At 35.7% G+C, this 18,447-nt stretch overlaps 2 protein-coding genes across 3 annotated transcripts; both read left to right on the forward strand.

The window, feature by feature from the left end:
* The first annotated feature begins 992 nt into the window (after positions 1–992).
* Positions 993–5,642, forward strand: LOC108468923 (IQ domain-containing protein IQM2-like). Of its 2 annotated transcripts, XM_017769791.2 has the most exons (8): positions 993–1,325; positions 1,408–1,874; positions 2,825–3,005; positions 3,130–3,218; positions 3,540–3,627; positions 3,840–4,079; positions 4,166–4,267; positions 4,711–5,642. In XM_017769791.2, exons 2-8 carry the CDS (start codon positions 1,411–1,413, stop codon positions 5,377–5,379), a joined length of 1,833 nt encoding a protein of 610 aa, XP_017625280.1. In that variant the 5' UTR covers positions 993–1,325; positions 1,408–1,410; the 3' UTR covers positions 5,380–5,642. The 2 variants fall into 2 exon arrangements, with proteins under 2 accessions (XP_017625280.1, XP_052874099.1); XM_053018139.1 differs by lacking the exon at positions 993–1,325 and having other exon boundaries at positions 1,332–1,874.
* Positions 5,643–7,009: 1,367 nt separating this feature from the next.
* LOC108467746 (protochlorophyllide-dependent translocon component 52, chloroplastic-like) lies at positions 7,010–10,706 on the forward strand. Its single transcript, XM_017768500.2, has 7 exons — positions 7,010–7,713; positions 8,430–8,617; positions 8,727–8,812; positions 8,887–9,071; positions 9,203–9,391; positions 9,981–10,168; positions 10,332–10,706. Exons 1-7 carry the CDS (start codon positions 7,192–7,194, stop codon positions 10,585–10,587), a joined length of 1,614 nt encoding a protein of 537 aa, XP_017623989.1. The 5' UTR covers positions 7,010–7,191; the 3' UTR covers positions 10,588–10,706.
* The last annotated feature ends 7,741 nt before the right edge of the window (positions 10,707–18,447 follow it).

The following is an 18,447-nucleotide window of genomic DNA, read 5'->3' on the forward strand; positions in this document are numbered from 1 at the left end:
AAGATTATTTATGAATCAAATCAGGTTGAATCGAATTATTGATTTTAATATATTAAAATATTAAAATATATTTTCATATAAAATTTATAATTTAAATAAAATATTTTTTATTGAGTAAATAAGAGACTTGATTCGGATTAGAAGAATCTAATCTTAGAGCCAAATCTCATTATGCCTAACTAATCGATAATTTAATAGGTCTTGAAATATTTTAACATTTTAAATTTACATTTTATTTATTTTTCCTTCCAAAAGTTTGAAAATTTTAAAGAAAATAATTTATTGGAAAAATTAAAGTAAATAATATATTAATTTACAAAATTAATCCTTTCAAAATTTACAAAATAGATAATATAATACTTGTATTTTTTATCCACGTTAGCACTTGAACTCGATAGTTAGGTTTAGTCTGGTCCTTAAACTTAAAAAATGTATAAAAGTTTGATGACATGACACTTTAAGATTGTGCCACATCATCACTTAAAAATTAAAAGAAATTATATAAATTTTTAGGTGAAGTTGTAGTATAATCTTAAAGTGTCACATTCAGTGTTTTAATAATTGAACTGGTAGTTTAACAAACTAGACCATCAGTTTTCGATTCAATTGGTTCAATTAGTTCAATTGGTTCGACTACCGAACCAACAATAATTAAATAAATTTTTTGTCTCGATTTTTTATTTTTACCAAATTTAAGCAAATTTAGAGTCACATAATATATAAAAATAACATAATATAAAATATTATAAACTTAAAATGGGTCGGACCAAGTTGGATTTGAGCCTTGAATGTTTAAATCCGAATCTAACCCATATTTTAAACGAGCCTAATTTTTTTGCAAATCTATTTTTTGGACTTAATATTTTTGCTCAAACCCTTTCGAGACATGGCGAATAATCCGACCCACGAATTGGGATATATAAATATTTCATGTAATTATAAACTTTTTAAAAATGTATTTTTTCATTTCCATGTCAACTTGTGGGTCATATTCCTAATGAAGAAAAGCAACTCATGCATGGAAGTTTCAACCACTTTTTATCAATTGTTTACACAAAACAACGCTGTTTTGTGTCTTTAATTTTTCCATCTCTCTAAATTACATATAATTAAGTTGATTAACTACCATTATATAAGCAAATCCAAGATCGATGTTATCAATGGTAACACTTGAGATACACAGTTGATCATTTTCCCGAGAAAAAAAAAACCAGAGAGAAAGTGAAGGAAAAAAGAGAACTGATATCAAAATTCAAGAATCAACCCAACACCCATTTTCCATTTTCCTTTCTTTTTCCAGTTCTTATACAGTTCGAGCGTTTGAGGTAATATGTGCTTTTTTTTTTTTAAATGTTTGCTCTGTGTATGATAAAATGCCTACCTGAAAATATCAAGTTTGTTTGACAGAAAATGGGTATTGCTTTTTCATGGCCATTTGGTGAATGCAGTACTGAAATGGACAATGGCAGCTTGGATTCAATGACTGTGAAATCCATTAGTTTTGGAGACGAAGAAAGAGCTAAAACACCACTTAGATCCATCAGTTTCAAACTCTCAGATTCAGAACCAAGTATTTTAAAATCATGTGGTTCTGGGAAGATGATATTGGAAGGATCTATTAGTTTTAGAGGCAGTGATTTGGAGGAAACAATGACTTCCGCCGTTGATGAAGCTGTAGCAAGCTCGAAGAGCAAAGCAATGGATGTTATTGAATCTTTAAACCCAGATTTTTCATTGGAATCTTCAAAAGAATCGAGGGTTTCAGATCTTAACAATCCACAAATGGAGGCCGCGATAAGATTGCAAAAGGTTTATAAGAGCTTCCGTACAAGGAGAAAGCTAGCAGATTGTGCTGTTCTGGTTGAGCAAAGCTGGTTCGTATTATCTTTTTCTCTTTTAATTATATGCTTTTTTGTTTTCATTCTTTAGCCAGCACATATTCTGAGTATAGGAATGTGATATTCTTTATTGAACCGGACCGGTCCATCCGATAAAAAATCGTTTGAGATATTAGTTCGAAAAAAGTTTTTAAATTAGCTATACTGAAAAATTGGTATGGATGAGTTGAACTGATATTTTTAATTTTTTAATATTTAATGATTTTTTTAATTAAAATGATTGAATCAATCGACCCAATTAGGAAAATCGACTACTAAACTTGAAAAATTTAGAATTTGAAATGACTTAAACTCAAGCATAATTGAATTATTAATTTTAGGAGGTAAAAATGCAATTTTATGATTATATTAGATTATAATTTCAGAAATTCTAAAGGATTTAAATTAAAAATTTACCAATTTTGGGGCAAGAGGGTTTCGTCACCCTGTCTAGTGAGATGAAAATTTTCAACTTCAATTAACTCGGTAAAGATTCACCTGACACAAAATCTGACAAATCCAATGGATAAATTTAAATAACATGTGATATGGTGGTGAAATGAGAAAACTTTTTAGGGACTAAAAATAATAATTTTTAGCAGTTAAAATGTAAATTTATTTTTATTTAGATGATTTTTTATTTTCGGGGATCAAGGTCACCGTCTACTTTATTTTTCACTCGGATAGGATAGATATAGGGGCGTATATAAAGGAGCAGGCAATGACTTTGGCCCGTTTGAGGCCAAAAATAGTAAATATGTCGTTTAATTTTTTTGAAGTTTATAAAATTACAAGTTAATATTTTAGTAAAATTATATTTTGACCAATTAAAAATTTATTATTTATCTTTGATTCTTTAAAGTATTTTTCTTACTTTGCCCCAAAGATACAAAATTTGACATTTATCTTGAATTCAAGTAACATGAATATATTATGTTATGATGTAGGTGGAAGCTCTTGGATTTTGCTGAATTGAAAAGGAGTTCTATATCATTTTTCGACATGGATAAACATGAAACAGCTATTTCTCGCTGGTCAAGAGCAAGAACAAGAGCTGCTAAAGTTGGCAAAGGTTTATTCAAGAACGATAAAGCTCAAAAGCTTGCTTTACAACACTGGCTTGAAGCTGTAAGTCCAATGTACCCTGAAATAATTAATTTTTATGGACCGTAAAACAGATATGAAGATATTTTAGTTATTACAAGAAGAAAAAAAATGAACAGAGTTTCACCATTGCTGTGTTTTTATGCAGATTGATCCAAGGCATAGGTATGGACATAACTTGCATTTTTATTATAATCAATGGCTCCATTCTCAGTGTCAAGAACCCTTTTTTTACTGGTAATTTTCTTTAAAACTGGATTTTTTTATTCACTGCAGAGTGTTGAGGGGATGATTTTTTTGAAATAAGTTTTCTCGAAGTGTTGTTTGCTGGTCAACTTGTTGTGCTAGGGGTTTGTCTCTTTTCTCCACCGAGAGCTATGTACAGTTCATGGAGGGGGAGCGCCCCCAACGCAACCCAGGGGCAATACCTTCAATTGTAGGGGCTTTGGTTCATTGCCCGGCAAACGACACACTGAAGATTTTTCCCGAAAGAGTCAACCCCTCAACACTTTTTTTTATTTATTTCTAATGAAAAATATATTTGTTTTGAATATGCAGGCTGGATATTGGAGAAGGCAAAGAAGTAAATATAGAAAAATGTCCTAGATCAAAGCTTCAACAACAATGCATCAAATATCTTGGTCCGGTGAGTCTTTATTTCTGTTCTACACTTGGTTCACTATGTGTTCGACATGAATGTTTTTCAATGCGTTTATACAGTTTTAAAAAGTCATATCTCAATATAGATACGAGTTGTTCGAACTCCTCATTTTTCTTCCATTCAAAGAAATGAACATACATAAATCCCAATACATATCTGACATTATATCGATTTCATTTTTATTTTTCATTATACAGATGGAAAGGAAGCCCTATGAGATTGTTGTGGTAGATGGAAAATTCATATACAAGCAAACAGGGAAACTTCTTCAGACTACAGAAGAAACCAGTGATTCTAAGTGGATTTTTGTACTTAGTACATCAAAGATCTTGTATGTTGGCAAGAAAAAGAAGGGTACTTTTCAACATTCTAGTTTCTTGGCTGGTGGTGCTACTATTGCTGCTGGTAGATTAGTTGTTGACAATGGTGTCCTTAAGGTATCTTTTTCGCATATGTTATCCCGATTCTTTGTTTTTTTTTTCTCGAAGTAAGTAAGTAATTTACTATTATTGTGTTCAAACAGGCGGTCTGGCCTCATAGCGGTCATTATCGTCCTACAGAAGAAAACTTTAACGATTTCATTTCATTTCTGAAGGAGAACGATGTTGATCTTACAGATGTTAAGGTAAAAAAAATTTGATGAAAATGGGTAAAAGTACTATGATGGTCTCTGTTTTATGAATTGGATTGTAGTTCTCCCTCTACTTAATTAGTCTTTATATATTAAATCAAAGAGCAAATTGATTCTTCTATTGTTAAAAACTGGTTTTTGTAGATCAACATGAGGTACACTTGTTGTTTCGTCAGCCACACTGATTTTTAATAGTACAAATGGATAAAGTTTTAACAAAAAAAAAATCAATTTGCTTATTAATTTAACGTATAGGGACTAATTTCTTTATTTTTTAGTAGAGAGAGCTAAATGCAATCTGAATCATAGGACAGGGATATCCATGGTATTTTTACCAGTGAAAATGTGTTTTTAATGATTTTGAGTATTTTTTTTTTTTTTTGCTGAAAATGGAAATGATTGGTTGACATGAAATGCTTTCATTTTGTTACATTCAGATGGCACCAGTTGATGGAGAAGAGAGTTTCCATGGAACCAGTCACCATCTTAGATGCAATTCATCTGAAGAAAATAGCTTAGAGCCTGAAGAAAACAGTGTCAAAGGTTCGATCGAGAAGCTCGGTGATTTGATCGAAGAAGGAACCAGTGAAGGCCTTGAGTGCACAATGTCAAGCAGGTTCCTCAACTTGAGTCATCTTGAAATACCGATGAAAACCGAATTGTTTGAGGTTGCTGTTGCTTACAACCATGGTTCAAATTCAACGGTTCAAGACGAGACGATGAATGAAAATGATCATAATGTTGAAGCCATAGCTGAAGAATCGATTCTTCAAAGGATTAACTCTAGGAAAGGGATGAAATCATATCAATTAGGCAAGCAATTGTCATGTAAATGGACTACAGGGGCAGGACCTCGAATCGGTTGCGTTCGAGATTTCCCTTCGGAACTTCAATTTCGAGCGTTGGAACAAGTGAATTTATCTCCGAGAAGTGATGGCTATACAAAATTGTACTTTTCTCCTCGATCTACTAGCGGCTTGAATCCGAAATTATCTGAACCGGTAACGACTATGAGAGAAGAAATGAGAACACAAAGTTTACCTCTTCTCAAGAAAGAGAACTTATTACAGAAAAGCTTCCTCTCTTTAAAAGGTGTCGGAGTTTGATTTTCAAGACGTGCTCTGATACTAAAATTGATATATGGAGGGGAAAAAAATGAAAGGGTAAAGAGAATTTAGAGTTGATATAAGTATATTTTATAAGTAGTTGATTCTTTTGATGTGAATAGAGAAGATGATATAGGAATTCTTTATCATTCTTTTCGATCATGCATACAATTTTTTGATTTGTTCATGTCGTGTTTTAAGTTGACATCACAATTGTAAGTTTTTTTTTTGAAAAAGGAAATATAATTTAAATTTCAATAAAAGTATGAAATTTCATCTATTTATTTTATATTTTAATTTATTTTTATTATATAAAAATTATATGCAAACTGAGGATAAACATTAGACAAAAGCTAATTGTGCTATAGACCTAATTATACTGAATGAAGAAAGTGATCGAGGATCTCGGTCCCAAACTAGATAAAGCCTTGAAAGACAAGAAAAATTTAAACTTTATGTTGGAGAAAACAATTTTTCATTGCTCGAATCAAGCCTCTTTACCTAAATTGAGAACAAAGAGAGACCTGGGTTCGTTCTCACGACTTTTTCAATTGAATGACACTATTAGCCATCAAGATAAACATAATTTTAATGAGGTGGGTTAGTCTCTATACAAATTTTTCCTCCTGTGACAGTGGAAACATCTTTGACTTGAAATAATAGATGCAATAGAACCCTAGACAAAAACGAGTCCCTGCAAAAACTCAATAGACCAAAGTCACTAAGTACTTAGAGAAAATGAGTCACCATAAGACTCAAGTGTCACAAAAGTCACCACAGACGCCAAAGCATGACTAAACCCTTGGGTTAGAGAAAAAGTATTCTTTTGAAGGCTAATCCCATTTCTATTGAAAAAATGGCTTGAGTCTAGCATCAAGAGTACACTAGGGGTGACATGGGGGATGGTGGCCAACTGTTCTTAACCACCATGAAACAAATAAAAACCTTTTAGGTTGAAAATAAACATATCTATTCATGATATTCAACTAAAGACCCGACTGGTTAGACGTCATGTGTCAATGATGTCAAAGCCTAGAATTACCTGTAGTGCTTCTTCAACTCATAAATAGAAGGATAATATGTTTTAGTATACTCAAAACTTACATTTTCCTGCATTGACAACAATACTCATGTCAATCGAATTAATATTCAATTAATAGATGTAAGAATACTTTTAAAATGCCATTGTTTTGAAACAAATACTTTATGACTTGAAAAAGACTTAAAAAATTTGAATGAAGTGGGGTAATTCTACTTCTTACTGTAAAAATGAGTGAAATTTTGCTCTTTGATATAATATGTAAGAGACTAATTTATTTATTTTTTGAATAAAGGATAGGGACGGCGCTAGGGTATGGTAAAGGCTTCAGCTGCTTTAATAGGAAATTCCATTTTGGCCCTTTAAAATTTATGAAAATTTATGTTAATACATGATAAAAACTAAAATGATAAAATTTTAATTTAATCTTTTAAAAATATATAATATAATTTCGACTTTCGAAAAAATTTTTAGGCTTCTTCTATGATAAAATCAGAAGCAAAATATAATTTAACTCGTAGGAAAAGTCCCTCGATGACATTTTTACCAAAATTCATAACACCTATTGTCATTCGTTTTGAGCCACACGAAGCTCACAGCTTTTGGTTCTCCACATTCTACCTCCATCACGTGTTTCATTTACTCACACGCTCATCCTCTTTCAGCCTCAAGTTCTTTCACTCTTCTTCGTTTTCCTCTTGGCTTTTAAGCTTTTTAAGACCGCCATAATCGTTAAAATGCAAAAGAAAAATAAACCAAAAATATAATCCGCCATGGATGTTCTCAAAGCTTCTCCTACCATTGTTCATTCACCATACATTCCAACAACAACAAGAAACAAAACCCAGTTTGCTAAACCCATCTTTCACAATTTGAACTTACAATTACCATGTTATACAAGAAATGGATCGAAATCCAGGTTGTTTACGACCTTATCATCGTCCCCAATATCAACAACGGAGTCTATTGAGCCACCTATGCCGGAAGTTGAGGCTGAGGTCGGTAAAGAGAGATTCGATTGGTACTCACAGTGGTATCCAGTGATGCCTGTATGTGATTTGGATAAGAGGGTGCCACATGGTAAGAAAGTATTGGGACTTGATCTAGTGGTGTGGTGGGATAAGAACGAGAATGAATGGAAAGTGTTCGATGATACTTGTCCTCATAGATTAGCTCCTTTATCTGAGGGAAGAATTGATCAATGGGGGAGGTTACAATGTGTGTACCATGGTTGGTGTTTTGGTGGCAATGGTGACTGCAAAATCATTCCTCAAGCTCCCGTAGATGGACCCCCGGTAACCCTTTTCTTTTAGTTCATATCCCCATGTTTAATTACGTTCTGTTTTTGCTGTTCTAATGTTAGGATTATTTGGAACTTTCTGGGGTCTAATTCTCCTACATGTATGATATATCTATACATGTAAGGACATAGGTATGGGTGTTTACTCTGACTCGGGAATGAGTATTGAATACATGTATATATTTGAAGATACGACTCGGGATCATATCTTCGTATTTGTTTGTTGGATTGAATGTCAGACGCGACTATTTTAAGAAAAATGAATGTGTGGACATATAGTATTCTTTACTGATCTCCCAGCTTCAATTAGTATAGTGTATATACATACTGATCCTTTTCTTAAAGTGTTGATATTATAATTGTTGAGGGGAGGTCACTAGCTCAAGTGGTACTATTCTTACCTACTAATGCCATATAAGGGCATGGTTTCAAACCCACCAAGACCAAATGCTCATATTTCCTTGGTGGGCAAGGTGTTCTCACTTTATGGACCAGTCAGGGCTTCTTGTGGAGTCGAGAGACAAACCGAGCATGGACACCTTGAGCACAATACCTCAACCATTGAGGGGTTCGTCTGCTCACGATATTTTGAAAACTTCTCCTACTAAAGAGTCCGGCCTCCCCTCAACAGTAATCAGCAATTTCATGTAATGTGTGGCATTATTGGCAAAAAGGGTTCTCTTATTTTAACTTTGGTTTTCAAATTTGCAGGTCCATACATTCAAGAAAGCATGTGTGGCTGTTTATCCAAGTGTTGTGCAACATGATATTGTATGGGTTTGGCCAAATGCTGATCCTCAATACAGAGATATTATAACAAAGAAAAAGCCTCCTTACATTCCTGTATTAGATGATCCTTCATTTTCAAAGTTGATGGGAAACAGAGATATCCCTTATGGGTATGCAAATTATGCGAGTACTCTAAGAAAAGTGAAGAGAGTAATGTAGTGGACGTAAATCATCAATAGTTGCTGAAATTTGTTGAAGAAACTAAGTTTGTATTTTCAGGTACGAGGTACTGGTTGAAAATCTTATGGATCCTGCTCATGTTCCATATGCACATTATGGTCTAATGCGCACTCGGACCCCAACCGGTAAGAAGTTCTTGATGTAGGTATTTTCGAGATATCGAATTCTTGCAACTAAAATTGTTCATTTTGGTTCACAGTGAAGGTTGATAGAGAAGGGGGTAGACCACTTGATATGAAAGTTAAGAAGTTGGACATAAATGGTTTTCTTGGAAAGCAAGATTGGGGTAGTTCCAACTTTATTGCACCTTGCATCTTTCATGCTTTTGCCGATGTCGAAGTTGATCAAGAAAATGGATCTGCAACATCTTCCGAAATTGTAAAGGTTCTACATTCTCTTCACTATACATTGCTATTTATCAGCAGGTTGAACTGGTTGATCCTGTGGACTGTCAGGTCCAGTATATTATTTGTTTTCCGAGTGTTGTTTACCAATAAAGAAGTATTTTTTTGCAGGCACCGCCACCGAATCGAAGACTTTCTTTGATTTTTATGTGTGTTCCGGTTAGTCCAGGTAATAGTAGATTGATTTGGACTTTCCCGAGAAACTTCGGTGTTTGGATTGACAAAATTGTTCCAAGATGGATATTTCACATTGGACAAAACTTGATTCTTGATTCCGATTTGTATCTTCTTCATGTTGAGGTGATTCCTATATCTCTGGCTCTTTGATGAGTTTCATTCAAAAAATCTATATTGCTTCGACTTTTCATTTGTTTATGGGTTAAAATACCTGTATGGGGACTGGATCAAATTAGTCCCCTCTATTATTAAATGGATTAATTTAGTCCTTATAGTATTAAAAAGAATCAAATAAGTCCAAATTGTAATAGAGTTAACATTCTCTATCTAAAAATGTATTGAAAATTATTATTTTTCAATTGCAACTCAATTCTAAACAAAAGATTTTATTTACAAAACCGTAAAACAGTAAATGTTAACTCTATTCTAATTTGGTCTTATTTGATTCTTTTTAATAGTAAAGGGACTAAATTGATCTATTTAATAGTTGAAGGGCTAATTTGATCAAATCCCTATAACAGAGAGGCCTCTTAGGTACATTCACTTTTTTTATGAGTACTCAGTATCTGACAATCATATTCCATGCTTATTTGGACAATCAACTTTTAAGGCCCCTCTAAATATATGAAAAACTCATGTTTAACACATAGCCATATCCAATATTCTTGCCTAGTAAACTTCGTTTTGTTTTACACCTTATTTCTACATGTAGGAGCGTAAGATAATGGAAATCGGGGCTACCAATTGGCAAAAAGCTTGTTTCGTGCCTACAAAGTCAGATGCCTTAGTAGTTGGTTTCCGAAGGTGGTTCAACAAGTATGCCGGCGGTGAGATTGATTGGAAAGGGAAGTATAGTGGAGCTCTTCCTCCGTCCCCTCCTAGAGAACAACTAATGGATAGGTAAATTTAGTAACTTTGTCCTTATATTGCTCTGACTGTTCACTTTTCTCGAAGTATAGGAGCTTGTATCCTCACATATGAACATACCTGTATCGAATATGCACGTGAATCCAACGCTCTGAACCCGGGTAACCTACCCTATAACCTTTTTTCTTGTTTGCAGGTATTGGAGTCATGTGGTGAATTGTAAGAGTTGTAATACTGCACAAAAAGGTCTGAAGGCACTCGAAGTAATACTACAAATCATGTCTGTTGTTTTGATTGGCATCGTTGCTGTAACAAAGCAAAACATGATATCAGTGGTGGTTAAAACAACAATGGTATCAATGGCTATCGTTTGTTTTGCAGCTTCAAAATGGTTGGCTTATTTCATTTACAAGAATTTTCATTACCATGACTATAACCATGCTTTTGTGTAAGTTAAATGTGAATATGACACCCTTTACTTTGTATGTAAGGTTAAAAGCTAGTTGAACATTTTTTTTTTCTATACCAACAATGATCAGAAATTAAATATACATATTTTATGTGTTTTCAACTCTACTTTTAAATGTTCTAGATTACATGCCATGAACAAGATTTTAAAAAATCTAATTCTATTGGTTGAACTCATAACATGGAGTGGCTCGGCGAACGAACCTTCATTATAGACTAACTTTGTTAAGAGTATATGGAACCTGACACCCATTAATTGTTTAACCATTTTAAGACGTTGCATTACTCACCTATGAATTCGCATTGCCGCACCTATGAGGAGACAAGACGTGACCTTTTTGCTAGTGAGGTCATGACATGTGAGATGTCATATATATGATTTATCATTGCACTGAAGAGACTATAAAAACAATACAAGAGAACATTGTGATATGTCATATATATGACTTATCATTGCACTGAAGAGACTATAAAAACAATACAGAGAGAATATTTTTCCTACTTTCTTTCTGGGTCAAATTATCAATAAAAGTTTCATTTTTTTTAAATTTATCGAAATGGGCCAGGTCAGAAATTATTAATCGGAATGGGCTAATTTTTACAAAACGCGTCCACGTCAGCGCGTTGTCAGGGGAAAAAGCAGGAAAACGTTTTCTCAAGGAAGCGCTTTGCCTACGTGGACAGAAAATGCTTCCTTGAGGGCGAGTTTTCTGTCCATGTAGGCAAAGCGCTTCCTTGAGGAAGCGTTTTTCCCGTGTTTGAACAGTAGCAACGACTACTTTTTTGACCGTTGGTAACCCTCCAACGGTCCAAAAAAAAACTATAAAACCCCCCACCCCTTTCATTTTTTTCACACTTAAATCCTTTCAATCTTCAATCTTTCAATATTCTCTCAAATTCCTCTCAAATCTCTCAAATTTCTCTTAAATTCCTCTCAAAACTCTCGTTAATTTTTTTCAAAAAAGCTCTAATTTTATTTTTTCTAGATTTATTTTTTAAAATAAAAAAATTTGATCGTGTTAGCAATGGCCGGAGAATTAATTCGCTTCGATGATAAACACATATCCGTTGAACAAATGCAAATGGTAAGTGTTAAATTTAATATTTAAATATTATTTAAGATTTTTGTCATTTATGCAAATTTAAATAATTTTATTTTATTATTTCTTATAAAGTCAGAGATCGATATTGCAATGCTATATCCGTAACATGACCGGTCCTCCATCACCGTTGATAGAGGATTACCTACGGAAGTGGGTTTTTGGCACGTGGCGATGATAATTTGGGGTGCAAGTTGGACCCAAACTTATTAGTACGTTGATAGAAAGGTGGAGACCGAGACGCACACATTTCATCTTCCATGTGGAGAGTGCACTATCACTTTGGAAGACGTGCATTTGCAATTAGGATTGCCGGTGGACGGGGACGCAGTCACTGGGTCCATTCATTCTGCTGATTGGGGAGTGGTATGCTACGAGCTTTTGGGTGCTATTCCGGACAATATTAACGGAGGTCGGATCGAGATGGGCTGGTTACGAGACACATTTTCAGAGCCGGATGATGATTCTACCGAACTAGAAAAAATTCGATATGCTCGAGCATACATTCTTCAAATAATTGGAGGTTATCTGATGCCAGACTTGTCACGGAACCTTGTACATATGAGATGGCTGCTAAAACTCGTTGATTTTAGAGCAGCTGGTGAATTTAGTTAGGGGTTTGCCGTGTTGGCAACACTGTACCGGGAGATGTGCGGGGCTACGCGACCGAATAAAGCAAAAATCGGAGGTTGCCTATCACTACTGCAATCATGGGCACGGTTTCGCTTTCCATTTTTACGTCCTCGAGTGGACCACCCATATACATTCCCACTCATAACGAGGTAAATTTTATATTAGATTTTACAATTATTACGTAGATTTAAAATATAATCGTATGCTAAAAATTTATTTAATTAGGTGGAACCATTCGGCAAGTTATGCTCGATTACCTACCTGTCTTGAAGATATACGGCTTCTATTAGATCAACGATCGGAAGCACAAGTAAGTATTAAAAATATATATACATACATAATAAAATAGTGGATTCGTATTTAGTATTTAGTATTTAGTATTTTTTATTTAACTAATATTTCCATCATTTTTATATAGTTTTAATAGACACCATACGAGGATTCGGCAATTCGGGCAGTAATTCCGGATGAATACTTGCAAAATCCGAACGCTTGGCACGTGAAGGTCCCATTGGTCAACTTTGTTATTGTGGAGATGCACCAAATCAGACAGAGTATTATGGCAATTTGGATTCCAACAACCGATTCCTGTGGCACCTGAAGTGTTGGATGATCATCACAAAATCGACTTACGGCAATTGCATACAGATTGGCCGAGATTCTGGTCACACTATATCCAAATGTGGGAAGATCGGTATGATTATATACCTACTCGAGAACCGATCATCGTTCCAGAGTTGGCGTACGTGCCGGAATACATGCCATGGTTTATGATCCATGGCAAGCCATATTTACTGTCAGAAGAGGAGAGGCAGAGGCAATTGCGTGTCCAAAGGGAACGACATGGCCCTTTAAATCCTAGAAGAAGGGACGACGACGCAGGCTCATCAACAGCGCCCACACAATCGCCCGGCCCAGCAACAGGACCTACACAGTCACCAGGCCCAACAGTTCAACCGTCGACACCCACAACATAGCCTCTTCAGATGATGCCAGGTACGTATCCTAGCCCTTTTATGTATCCTAGCCCTTATATGTTTCTTTTTTCTAATCCTATGGCAGGTTGGAATGCATAGCCCGGTTCATTTCCATTTTCGATTACTCCGAGTGGACCGCTGATCTATAGGCAGCCGTCGCATGAGGGATCGCAGGAGTGGCCGTCGAGGAGCTCTTCTTTTTACCAATCCCTATCACCTTATGGGTTTCAAACACCTCCGTCATTAATGATGCAAACACCTCCACAGTCACTATTCTATCAAGGCGGTTCATCCTCCCAACACCCACAACCAGAATCCTCGCCGGAGCAAGCACAACCCCCGCCAGAAGCTGGAAAAAAGAGGAATCCAACGCGTAACCGTCGACGACCTCCATGTGGTAATTGAATCCGACCAAGCACGGACATTGATTTTATTTTAATATATTTGTACAAACATTTTGAATCTTTTATATTATTTCATGTAATTAGATAAAAGGTTATTTTAAATAAAGTAATTGTAATTTACTTTTATATTTTTAATAAAATGAAAATTATTTTAAATAAGGCAACATTTTGAATATTTTATATTATTTCATGTAATTAGATAAAATGTTGTTTTAAATAAAGTAATTATAATTTACTTTTATATTTTTAATAAAATGAAAATTATTTTAAATAAAGCAACATTTTGAATATTTTTATATTATTTCATGTAATAAAATATAAATAATACAACATATTGACAATTACAACAACTATCAACTATTGCGATTTGGACATGATCTACTTGTATGGCCTGGGTTCCTACACCATCCACATAACTTCTGTTGATTGGTTGTTTCTCGGATATCCATATTCTTGCGTATTCTAGTTGAGCAAGGTCGACCTTTTGGTTTACGCTGCAACTCTCTATCCGGTAACAGCTTAAACGGAGCAAGCGATACAGAGGGCCACTTACGCTCATCTGGGACCGGTGGGAATATGTGTCTCCACACGTTGTACATGTATTCCAATTTGTACACGTCGTCGACATAACTCATGGGATCCAGACGAAGATTTTGACAAGCTGCAATTACATGAGCGCATGGATAACGAAGTGCGTCAAACCTCCCACAATCGCAAGTCCTATTTCTTAAGTGTACACAATATTGCCCGCCAGTAATACCTTGGTGCGGTTTTTCAAACTCTGTCACACGAAACCATAAGTTGTCTCGATTGTGACACTGTGTGCATAGTGTTCGCTCGTGCCTTCGCCTTGTTAATTTCTTGCAATACCTTTGCGCACCATACATGGCCTCCCTGCATTTGGCCTGCATAACTCGCTGCTCGTTTCAGAAATAGTGCCGCTAAATGAAAATATATCTCTCGCACAACTGATGTTATCGGTAAATGACGTGTTCCTTTCAGAACAGGATTTATACATTCGGCCAGGTTTGAGGTCATGTGACCATATCGTAAGCTGCCGTCGTATGCTTATGTCCACTGTTCGAAAGGTATATTACATAGGTAGTCATGACCCTCTTCGTTAACTGAATGGAAAACTGCCAACATCTCATGAAAACGGTCTTTACTTATATCATACCCTGCCAATATAAGTTGATAGCGAAAATTACATACCACTTTTCCATTTAAAATAAATTTAATATTCCAAACGAAATTATATTAATAGAGACAAAGTTAAATACCCATGTTGGCCACTTGCCATCGTTCACCTTTAGATGGATATTGCCTGTAGTAGTTGGAAGCAATGTGCCTTAGGCAATACCGATAGTGTGTGCGATGCCATAGGCTTCCCTGTCGCTCAATTGCAGCTAGTATCCTGGTGCCTCGATCCGATATAACGCATATATTAGGTTGGGGGAAAACATGCATCCTTAACCTAGCAAGAAAGAAATCCCAGTCATCAGCTGACTCCCCCAGTGTTATTGCAAACGCAATTGGAAGGATTCTTCCACTACCATCCTGTGCGACTGCTAACAATAGCCGATGGGTATATCTACTGTACATAAAGGTACCGTCAATTTGTACCAATGGCTTACAATATGCAAATGCGTCTCGACATTGCTTAAAGCTCCAAAAGAGACGCTTAAATACTTGGCATCCACGGAGCAATCGGTCTTTGTAGTATGCAGGTTCTGTTTGAAGGTTTGTTATGCAACCTGAGACGTATCTCTCTAGCACTTGACACCACTGCCATATTTCATTATATGAAGCGTCCCACCCACTATGCATCTTCTCCAAAGCCTTCTGCTTAGCTATCCAAGCCTTGCGGTAAGAGGGTGTGTACCCCATTTGGTTACGAATATTGGCAATTAAGACTGGCACTGAAGTCCTAGGATCTGCCTTCACCGTGGGTAGTATTAAGCTAGTTAACATAGCTGAATCCATCTTGGGATGATCTTGTGAAATACCATCAACAAGCACGTTAAATAATGTAACATTACATAATAACAGTATTATTCAAAAACCTTAAATCATCGTACTGCAAAGACATGTATGTGGGCCTTTATACTTTTTTATCTCTCATAACCCTGTCATTTTCCTCAACAAGGCATAGATTTTCTATGAACAACTTCCGTCTTGCACTGCACACTTAGCCTCAAACTTATCGGATTTAGATTTAACCACGTGGTAGTTAACATCGTTATTGATGCTATGTTGTTTCAATGTACCAAGAAAACTATCTTTATTGGAAAACTCCTTACCAACTTTAAATTCTCTCGAATCCAATAACGAACTTGTATGATCACGTGTTCTGTGTGGTAGATCTGGAAACTCCAATGTATCATCTGCAGATAGATCAACATTATGCATGTGGGCTGGAGGCGAGTATGCTCTAAATCGTGGATCTTCTTCTTCATCTGAACCCCCTTCAACATCTTCAGGTTCAGTTGGAATAGGCTCAGGTTCAAAAAATAATCCAACTTCTATACCATTGCGGCCGGGCTCTCGAGGTGGATCCACATCGGACTCATCATCTAACCTACCATCATCTACGGCGTATGAGGTCCTCTCACCAGTAGACGTCATGAGGAGTACATTATCCCTTCTTCTGGGCGTTTCATAACGTCCCCAATTGAATGTAAATTGCCAAGCACTATAAGTTGATGTCGTTCCCCAATACGTATTTCCAGCATCAAACATCGACCCACCTAGGTGCATGTCCCATCCACTAACAGAGTGTCATGCAGGGGTTGTGTATTCCATACCGCTACCAAAAACTGGCGGTTCCGTGTTATGTAACCCACTAACGGAGTGTCAGGCAGGGGTCGTGTATTCCTCTCGAACAGCAGCCGCAAATGTATCATTTGGCGATGCAAATTGTACATATAACTCAATATATAGTGCTCCACTAGCAAGATGAGTCTGCACCATTGCCTCCAAGCTACGAGCACTTTTAATGTCGAATGAGTCATATGTTACTAGATTAATAGAAGCATAAAATCGATACTTAATAGACAACACTTTCATTGGCGTTGTTCCGAATATTTTACGCCTAATCCTTTTACGAAGTTCTGTCAAATCTATGTTCTGGTTAAAAACCAGTCGTATTGTATTCTCCGAAAAAAAACAACACCGTTCTCGGTGTGACGAACCTCACCATCATAGTAAATAACAGAACTAATGCGTTCACTCATCTTTAATTTTTATCCTTCTTAGCCTCTCTATTTTTTTTTTTTGCTGTAAGTTTGCAACCTGAGAACAAAATTTGGCTCATTTATAGCCCAAGTTATTTCAGAAACCATTGTAGCAAAATAGCGTCCACGTGGGAGCTTCTTTCAGTACTTTTGCTGAAAATACATCCTGCTTGAAGCGTTTTTGACACTATTTATGCAGACACGTCTTCTCAAAATTATTTTTTCAGAGACCACTGTAGCAAAAGAGCATCCACGGGAGCTTCTTCCATAATTTTCTTGAAAATGTATCCTGCTTTGGAAGCGTTTTACCACTATTTGTGCGATACGTCTTCTCAAATTTTTTTCGAAACATCGTAGTAAAAAGCGTCCACATGGAAGCTTCTTTCAAGATTTTTGCTGACAATGCATATTGCTTGAAGCGTTTTTACACTATTTGCATGTATACGTCTTCTCAAAATTATTTTTCAGATACTATCAGTAGAAAAAAGCGCCCACGGGAGCTTCTTTCAAGATTTTTGCGACAATGCATTCTACTTGAAGCGTTTTTACACTATTTGCTTGCAACACGCCTTCTCAAATTTATTTTTTCAGAGACTCATCAGTAGCAAAAGAGCGCCCACGTAGAAGCTTTTTAGATTAACAAATAATTTAATTAAGTTACCCTAAACCCCAAACCCTAATTTATTTGATTTTTTTAAATACCCTAAAACCTTAAATCCTAAAATCCTAATCTAATTTTTTTTAAATTTATAATTAATTTACTCAAGTAACCCAAAACCCTAATTTATTTGATTTTTCCTTAAAAACCATAAACACTAAACCATAATCTAATTTTTAAAATTAGTAATTAATTTAATTAACAAACACTAAACCTTAATTTATTTAATTTTTTTCTTTAAAACCCTAAAATTTAAAAACCCAAAATTCTCAAAACCCTAACCCTAATTGCAAAAAACCCTAATAAAAACACAGGGAAAACGTTTCCTCAAGGAAGCGCTTTGCCTAAGTGAAAGCGCACCCTCAAGGCGTTTTACATCGAGGCAAAGCGCCTTGAGGAAGCGCTTCGCTTTTCCCGACAATGCGCTGATGTGGACGCGTTTTGTAAAAACTGGCCCATTCCGGTTAATAATTTCTGACCTGGCCTATTTCGTTAAATTTAAAAAAAACAGGGCTTTTATTGGTAATTTGCCCTTCTTTCTGCTTCTTTTAACCACTCTTTCTATCTTTTTATCCACCTAATACGGAAAGGTGAGTTTGTCATCGAACTTAGAGGAAGAAGTTGCGATGAAAACAGTGAAGCTAGGAACAATGAGGCTCGAATCGAGTGAAGCGTCGGAGTTGGCCGAGTCATCGACAAGGCTTCCACCTATGGGAGAGGTGGGTGGTGCATCGGACTTCAAGGAAAAATAAGAGATGCATGTGGGACAGTTGACCCGAGTAAATGCAAAGGTACATTCGAAACACTCTGATAGTGTTTTGTATTCTAACTTGTGTACT

This window comes from Gossypium arboreum, chromosome 8 (genome assembly GCF_025698485.1).
Source record: "Gossypium arboreum isolate Shixiya-1 chromosome 8, ASM2569848v2, whole genome shotgun sequence".
NCBI lineage: Eukaryota > Viridiplantae > Streptophyta > Magnoliopsida > Malvales > Malvaceae > Gossypium > Gossypium arboreum.